The sequence below is a fragment of the Theropithecus gelada genome, chromosome 3 (assembly GCF_003255815.1).
Source record: "Theropithecus gelada isolate Dixy chromosome 3, Tgel_1.0, whole genome shotgun sequence".
In the NCBI taxonomy this organism is placed as follows: Eukaryota; Metazoa; Chordata; class Mammalia; order Primates; family Cercopithecidae; genus Theropithecus; species Theropithecus gelada.
In genome coordinates, this window is record NC_037670.1 from 37,372,765 (window position 1) to 37,381,560 (window position 8,796).

Here is an 8,796-nt window from a genome sequence, read left to right on the forward strand (position 1 = left end):
TTGGACAACAGGAGCCCCTTTGAATTTGGTACCCCGTCCTTTTTAACATGTTTCTGTTTGTCTGTATTTTATAGTTAGTTATAGGCTTTCTGGCACAGTAACAATCCAGGCTTATCTTAGATATTTACTGTCACAGACTTGATTCTTTTTATTTGGCAGAGACATTGACAGAGTGAGACTAAGATTTGGGGAGCTGGTTGATAAAGAAGGCAAGAGAGGGGATTCAGAGTAAGAAAATATTTGGGGGGAATTCTTGGCCTAAGATTTACCTTGGGCATGTCTCTCGAACTCTTAAAACCTGAACTTCTTTTCCTGGAAAATGAAGATTTTTATGCCAATTGCTTGGGTAGATTGTGAAAATTAATAAACCCAGCCCTCTGATTGGTACATAGTATTTTTTGGCCATTATCACTAGTGACAACCTTTCAACTAGGTTAATTTCTCATACTGGTGAACTCCAATTACCTGCCTCCAATGGGTTTATGATCAAACTTGCTTAAGTTTATGTTCAGAGGCTTTGCTTCAACGTGGCTCTAAGATGTTCTAAGGGCACTAGAGTGTTTCTAGGTAAGGTTAAATGGGTACAGGCTCTAAAAGGCCGACGAAACAGAGAGCTTTCATGGGAATCGTATGCAAATTTGAGTAAGTAAAAGATATACCCACTCCCCAACCCTATATGTATATATGTACATTTCGTGGTTTGAATTAGGATCTTAAATGAAATATAGCCTGGTAAAATGTAGCCTGGATGTAAATCCAAGCTCCGTCACTTAATTTCCCGTTTGAAAAAGTGAAGATACTTATACTTTCCTGGCGCAGTGGTTGTGAGTGTAACATTTGGGCCAAGGACAGAGTCAGTCTATCGTGGCGCAGGGTCATATTTGTACCTTAGACGGCACTTCCACCTGGTGGTGGCGCATTCCAATTGCAAGGCAAAGGACAGAGTGGGGGAAAGGCTGAATTTGACACTCTTAAGTAAAGCCACAATATTAACCTACTGTAAGTGAAAACATTTCCATCCTGTACCTACGGAGTGCTTACTTCAAATAACACTCACGTCCTGGTAGGACAGAGGAATTAGACAATGCGCTGAGTTTTGCCTGCAAGGGCATTCATTCATTCATTCATTTAAGAAACATCTGTTGAGCGCTGACTGTGAGCTGTGCTCTGTTCTGCGCGCTTGGGATACATCAGTGGACTAGAGACAAAAATTCTGCCCCGGGATGCCTTCTCCTATACATCCTGTACTACATAAACTAAACTAGAAAATTTGTAAAGAGCTCTTACAAATTACAACGTCTTCTCCAAAGTCAAGGCGACGTGTCTCGAGGCCTCTATTACCATGTCTAAGAGGAGAACCGGGGTGCAGACCCACTCCAGCCGAACTAAGAACCTACCCGGCACAATTGAAAGTTGAGACACGCGCTAGAAGATGTCATCGCTGACAAAACAGAAGACGCCTTCCCCATTCCCCGCCCCCCCCCCCCCCCCAAAAACATATATTCTTTTAGGGAAGCAAGCGCTTCACCTGGGTGGCCGGAATCGAACCTTCAGAGGCCGGAAGGCGGAGGGCAACGACGCCTGTGGGACTCTGTTTCCCTGCAGGGCCTACGTGGTGGGTGGCAGGCAGGCCGACCGCTCTGGGGGCCCTGCACTTCTCGGTCGGTGACAGCACCCAGGTATCGAGCACAGGTAACGCGCCCGGCTCCGAATCTCGGGGTCTCACCCCCTGAATCCCCAGCGAGGCCTGACGCCCCCTGGTGGCCGTGCGCAGTCTGAGTGCTGGTCCGGAACAGAACTGTCCTGCGGAACTCCGAGTGCGCGCTCCGTTTCCGGGGGAGGAGGGCGAAGAAGGACTTGCGCGCGACGGTTCTCATCGCTGCTATGGAGGCTCTGACCATGGGTGTCCGAGCGCTGCGGCTCTGGCGGGTCGCATCCGGTTTGGGGATCAGCTGGAGTGAGTTTCAGAGGCCGTGGGGACAGGGAGGAGGCCTAGAAAGTGTTGTCTGTCTGGATTGGACCTGAGGCGGGGCCGGGGACGTCCAGCGGGGCAGAGGAAGGAGGAGGGTTTCTCAGTCCCTCGGCGGCGGTTGGCCTTGCACAGTCTGGGAGGACAAACGTATGGGAACCAGGGGCTGGAGAAGGGCAGGGGCAAGTGCAGGGGTCAGGGTCAGGCCGCGGGAGGAGCTTGGGCCGCCTCAGGGAAGCAACGCACGTTTGGTGCACATCTGTCCATGTCTTCCCTGGGAGTACTCGGACTTGCCTTGGCAGGTCCCGTGATTTGGCTTTTGGGAAATAAACTCAGCGTTTCTCATTCTGGATATTGATAGTTTTGGTATGGGACCTTTAGTTTCCTGATATTTTATTCTTTTCCTTCAGACCCTTTCAAACCGACCACTTTCTTCACCTTCCCAATGACTCTAGTCCAGTTTTGACTCCGTTTCCTGGTTACTTTTTGCCCCTTATTGTAAAGCACTGATTGGAAACACGACAGAGGAAATTGGTGGGAAATAGCTATCTGATGTGAACGAGCCAGATTTAAAAGTAGAGACACATATCTGGGCCAGCTCTGTTTCTTCCGCTGGTGTTTGTTAATATTACAAATCGGTTTAATTTTACCTCTGAGCGCAGTTTTGGCAGTATGTTAATCATTTTTTTCAGTCTTCATATTTATTGTAACTTCTTCACAGGATTTATAGCAACATCTCCAGCTTCTCAGCTGTCGCCGACAGAATTGACAGAAATGCGGAATGACCTCTTTAATAAAGAGAAAGCCAGGCAGTTATCATTAACTCCCCGAACTGAGAAGATAGAAGTTAAGCATGTTGGGAAAACTGACCCCGGTACTGTCTTCGTGATGAATAAAAACATTTCAACTCCCTACAGTTGTGCCATGCGTAAGTAACAGAATCAGGTTACAGTTTTGACCCTTTTACTTGAGCTGTGTGGAAGAACTGGTGCAGGAGACAGGATGTTGTAATTACTTCTCATCATCTGCGGCCGTGGCAATCCCTTTATACCAAAATCCTTTCTTGAGATCTGCATGGTGACTGCTCCCACCACATCACAGCCGTAGCTAAAAGAAGCGAGCAAATCCCAGCTACTTGGGAGGCTGAAGCGGGAGGAGAGCTTGAGGGCAGAAGTTCAAGACCAGCCTAGGCACCATAGCCACCCTGTCTCTCAAAAAATAAAAATGAATTAGCCAGATGTGGTGGGCGCAGAAGTCCCTGGATTTCCCAGAGGTTCTTTATCTGGCACCTCATTGTCTATTCACTGTCCCTTTAGCTCTGGAGGGTACTATGAGTATTGCAAGATTGGCAGTATAGTGCACAGATTGTCCTACCTGGGGCTTGCTTGAATCTGGCTTTGTTTAGGGTACTAGATTATTTTTTGGCAGAAGGTGGCCAGACCTGAGTGTATTAAGGTGGCCAGACCTGATACATTGTTACTAGTGTGCTTTCTCCTTTAATTTAATTTTAGAGATGGGGGTCTGGCTCTGTTGCCCAGGCTGGAGTGTAGTAGTACTCTCATAGCTTACTGAAACTCCTAGCCTCAGCCTACCAAGTAGCTGGGACTACAGGCACCCACCACCACACCTGGCTAATTTATTTTTATTTTTTGAGAGATAGGGTGGCTATGGTGCCCAGGCTGGTCTTGAACTTCTGGCCTCACGTTATCCTCCTGCTTCAGCCTCCCAAGTAGCTCTGATTTGCTTGCTCCTTTTAGCTGGGCTGTGATGTGGTGGGAGCAGTCACCATGCAGGTCTCAAGAAAGGATTTTGGTGTAAAGGGGTTGCCATGGCCACAGATGATCAGCTTTTTTTGCTGCCGAAATTTCTTTCTCCCCTCTTCATTGTATAGCCTAACTTACGTCTATCATCTGTCTTCCATTGAGCTCTCTCTGTGTTGTATTTTTGTTTGCATTTATATGTACATGTAAATGTGTGACTGGGAATGTGCATGGGGTGAATGTGATTGGGATAAAAGTATTTATATCTTAAAGGAGACAGCTGTGCCCCATGTGTGATTTGGTGTGGAAATGAAGGGAATAAGAACCTCTATATTTTATTTTTGATCAAAATGTTTTGATAGTACCTTTGGTAGAACTGGTACTATTTAAATTAAAGAAGCACCAAAATAGATACAGGCATGACTAGCTGCATTGCTTAAACTTTTGGAAAACTCAGTAATGATTCCATTTAGGTAATTAACAACTTTAGTTATCAGCTTAAACTGGCCTAAAGAGTGTACACTCCCTCTTAATCTTCCTTCACTCTGGCACTTGAATTAGTACTTATAAATATTTACTCATTTGGTTTTCAAGTATTTCTGGAACCTCTGCCATATGATAGGCATTAGGATTACAGAGGAGGATAAGACAAAACTCAGGCCCTTAAGGAGCTTTATACACATCACATGTAGTGATACAGTTTCTGAAGCATCCTCAGCATGACCCGTGCTCTGAGACTTTCTTGTCATTCATGCTTGCAGTCATTCAGTAAACTGTTATTGAATACCTGCTAGTGCTAGTGAATACCAGGCCTGGTGCTAGGCTCTGGATATACTGATGAGTGAGCAGAAGTAGACATGATCCCTGTCTTTACAGAGCTTATGTAGGGGTCGATAATTTAGACCCTGTAGTTTGAGTACTTTTGTGAGTAGCTATGTAATTACAGAACATCTAATCACAGTTGGCATTGCATTCTGGGTTGATGAAACAGACCAGAGCTGATTGGTTTATCTGGGAATTCATATTAATTACGAAGAAATGGTAGCTACGGTATTTAACTTAAAGCATCTATGTCGTGGAAGTAAGAGATGGTTTGGGAGCAAGACCCAAAACCAATCTAGAACTGATTTTTGTAGCTGTGTGTTAATATATTTCCCTTTTCTTTGGAGTTGTGTGTGTATCTATCCAAATACATCTGTGATGCTGCTCTCTAAATATTCAAGTGTAATTCTTAGAAAATTGTTTCATTAATAATTGACAAATTAATTTCAAACTAGATGTAGCCTTAATGAATTTTGCAAATGGTTTGGGTAATTTTGTTAATAACCAATAAGACCTTGAGTATATCGGGTATTATTTTATTTATTTATTTATTTATTTATTTTTGAGACGGAGTCTCACTCTGTCACCCAGGCTGGAGTGCAGTGGCATGATCTCAGCTCACTGCAACCTCTGCCTCCTTGGTTCAAGCCATACTCCTGTCTCAGCCTCCCAAATAACTGGGATTACAAGCATGTGCCCCCATGCCTGTCTAATTTTTGTAGGGTATTTTTTTTTTTATTATTGATTATAGATGTAATACACTTTTTTTCTCTAAAAAGGACAATCTGCAGAATCTGCCTTCCCATTGTTTTATTTCTAAATGTAGCACCTAAACATGTACCTTTTCACTCTGGATTTTGTTAGATAATCAGTGTGTTTTAAATTTCTAGATTTAAGTGAGTGGTACTGCAGGAAGTCCATTCTGGCTCTGGTGGATGGACAGCCTTGGGACATGTGTAAGCCTTTAACAAAGTCGTGTGAAATTAAATTTCTTACTTTCAAAGATCGTGATCCAGGAGAAGTGAATAAGGTATTTCTGTCTCTACATTCTTTTTCTATTTCCCCAGTATCTTCACCTTTTTATTAAGACCTGTTTCCTATGGGGTGTAACGTAAAAATATGGCCAAGTTCAAATGTTGTGTTGTACTCTTTAGTCAATGTTTTACCTGTTAGATTAGGCACTTTTATAGTTCAAAAAATATCAGTGGCATCCATTTCTGGGTGTTTTTGGTATGCTATGTCTTTTATATTAATATCTTTTTTCAACTTACATTCATTAATCACTATATTGTGGGTGATTCCGTTTCCACTGCTACTGCTTGAATTCAGCGTTTGACCATCTTATCTAGATGATTTCAATAACTTTTTAACTCTTTCTGCTTACCCATGTCCCCACTTTTTTTTTCGGTACTTAAAAGTTGTTCTTTTATGGGCCTATAACAGCTTTATTAAGTGACATGACTAAGGAGCATGTCACTTACACCTAAAGAACTTGCCTACCTGATAACATTCACATGGCTTTCCAGGGCCTGTATAATCTGTTCCCAGCCTGCCTTTCCAGCTTGGCCTCCCCCTTGCTTCTTTGCTTTTCCTCCTTGTTCTGGCCACATTAGAGTACTTGGCCACTGTATTAGTCTGTTTTCACATGGCTATAAAGAACTCCCTGAGCCTGGGTAATTTATAAAGGAAAGTTTAATTGACTCAGTTTTTCATGGCTGGAGAGGTTTCAGGAAACTTAACAATGATAGTAGAAGGGGAAGCAGGAACATCTTACATGGAGGCAAGAGAGAGAGTGGGGAGGGAACTGCTAAACACCTTTAAACCATCAGATCTCATGAGAACTCACTCACTATCATGAGAACAGCCTGGGGGAAACCGCCCCATGATCCAGTCACCTTCCACCAGGTCTCTCCTTCGACCTATGGGGATCACAATTCGAGATGAGATTTGGGTGGGGACACAGAGCTAAACTATATCAGTCACTAATGGTTTATGCTGTGTTATCCACCTTGCTTTTTTTGATGCCTTCTTCAAATGAGCATTTTCTTTTCTCTCTATTAAAATCCTATTTATTTTTTACAATTCAATTAAAAGGCCATCTGCTTTGTGGTACCTTCTAAGTTTCTCCTTGTCAAAATTAATCCTCTTTTCTCTAAGGTCTCACACAACTTGGCTAGTCTCTAGATATGATATTTGAATTTTGTCTTGTAGCATAAACTGTTGAATGTGAAGATAGGGACCACTTCCCTTATTGGACCTAGTTCTTGATATACATACAGTAGGTGTTTAATAAATATTTGTTGAAATAGTTGAACAAGAAAATGATAGAAATGACAGTAATAGCCAACAATAGGTATGTATGTATTATGTATCAGGCACTGTTCTAGGTGATTTACGGATATTAACTCGTTTAACCTTCATACAAACTCTACAGTGTTCATACTGTTCTCCCCATTTTCCCGATTAATAAACTGAGACAAAGAGAAGTTCAGCAGCTTGACCAGGGTTACTGATTTATGAACTAGTGGAGCCCAGATTTGAACCTAGGCATTCTGGCTGGAGTTCAACAGACACTTAAAGACATTTAAGTAGGATAGATGAAGAAGTACATGTTGCCACTTGTCTTCAAGGCCTGGGTAATATGGTTGTATAGAATTTATAATGGAGAAGTGATCCCACTTTTGTAGTCCTCAAATGTTAAACAGAGCTTCTGAAAAGTGCTCAGAGTAGTGTCAGCAAGAGGGGAACACAATGGACAGTTACACTGCAGGTTTCTCCTTGTGACTGATCAGGTCATTGCTCTGATACCATCTCAATCAGGCATGTCCATGAATCAAAATGTACTGGTAAGATGAAAGCCCAGTTGCTGCTGCTCTGCTGTAAATATGAGTAATCTGAACGACATGTTAGGGTGTTAGGTGTAGGATAAGAGTCACTAATCATTCATAAAAGTTGAGTTTTTTCCTCCATATTTATAAATGGTATAAACAGTTACATAATTAATATCTTTATTTTACTTTAGCACAAGTTTGTTAACAAGTTAACTTTATCCTGGGTTAAAAATAAATACTTTCAGATAATAAAACTATCTGTCAGGGTTGACAACCATTATGGTGCTTGGTATCTTGCACAGAAACATTACTAAGAACCTGAAGTTGATGCTTCATTCTTTCTTGATTTTTGCTTGGTTGAGGTAATGTCATCGTCTGATGGTAACTGTTGCTACGTTGTGTGAACAGAGATATATGAGAAATATTTTCGAAGTCAAAAGTTCACTTACAATTTAATAGTGTCGAAACTTTAGTGAATCTCAGTGTGTTTCTATATATTTTATATATGTATGTATTTTTTTCTAGGCTTATTGGCGTTCCTGTGCTATGATGATGGGTTGTGTAATAGAGAGGGCATTCAAAGATGAATATATGGTCAATTTGGTCAGAGCTCCGGAAATTCCTGGTAATGTACACATATAAATAGATGTCTTTTTGTGATCCTTAAATATTTTGGTGCCTATTATTGATGATGTATAGAGTTTAGTTCTAATTTTATCTAGTATAAATTACCATTATACATGTTTCATTTATCATGAGTAACAAAATCTATCTTATTATGATGAAGCATGAAGTAGTCTTTGCAGGTTAATAATTAACATCATAGAATTACTGGAAAATGTTTGTCTTGAATATGAATTTCATGGAATTCCACTATCTCAGCATTTATTTATTTATTTGAGACAGAGTCTCATTCTCGCCCAGGCTGGAGTGCAGTGACACGATCTCGGCTCACTGCAAGCTCCGCCTCCCGGGTTCACGCCATTCTCCTGCCTCAGCCTCCCGAGTAGCTAGGACTACAGGCGCCCGTCACGATGCCCAGCTAATGTTTTTGTATTTTTAGTAGAGACGGGGTTTCGCTGTGTTAGCCAGGATGGTCTCGATCTCCTGACCTTGTGATCCTCCTGCCTCGGCCTCCCAAAGTGCTGGGATTATAGGCGTGAGCCACCGCTCCTAGCCCTCAGCGTTTATTTTTTTACAACGTTAAGCATATATTTCCAAATTGCATGTGTAGACTGCTGGAAAGAGCTGTCCTTAGGTGGTAATATTTCACCAGACATGACTGTTACTCTGGAGAGAGAGAGCACTGTGGTGAGATGAAAGGGTGTACGTTGTAATTTTGCTAAAACTAGGATTTTGGAATAGTAAGTATGGTAAGATCACATGTATAATTTTTTTTTTTTTTTTTTTTTTT

At 42.0% G+C, this 8,796-nt stretch overlaps 1 protein-coding gene across 2 annotated transcripts in view; it reads left to right on the forward strand.

Moving 5' to 3' along the window:
* The first annotated feature begins 1,848 nt into the window (after positions 1-1,848).
* The window catches only part of MRPL39 (mitochondrial ribosomal protein L39), a 21,955-nt gene continuing 15,007 nt past the window's right edge, over positions 1,849-8,796 (forward strand). For both annotated transcript variants that reach the window (XM_025379411.1, XM_025379410.1), the window contains exons 1-4: positions 1,849-1,957; positions 2,691-2,897; positions 5,442-5,581; positions 7,908-8,007. In XM_025379411.1, the coding sequence (XP_025235196.1) occupies positions 1,885-1,957; positions 2,691-2,897; positions 5,442-5,581; positions 7,908-8,007 (520 nt within the window). In that variant the 5' untranslated portion in view covers positions 1,849-1,884. The remainder of the gene's footprint in view (positions 1,958-2,690; positions 2,898-5,441; positions 5,582-7,907; positions 8,008-8,796) is intronic.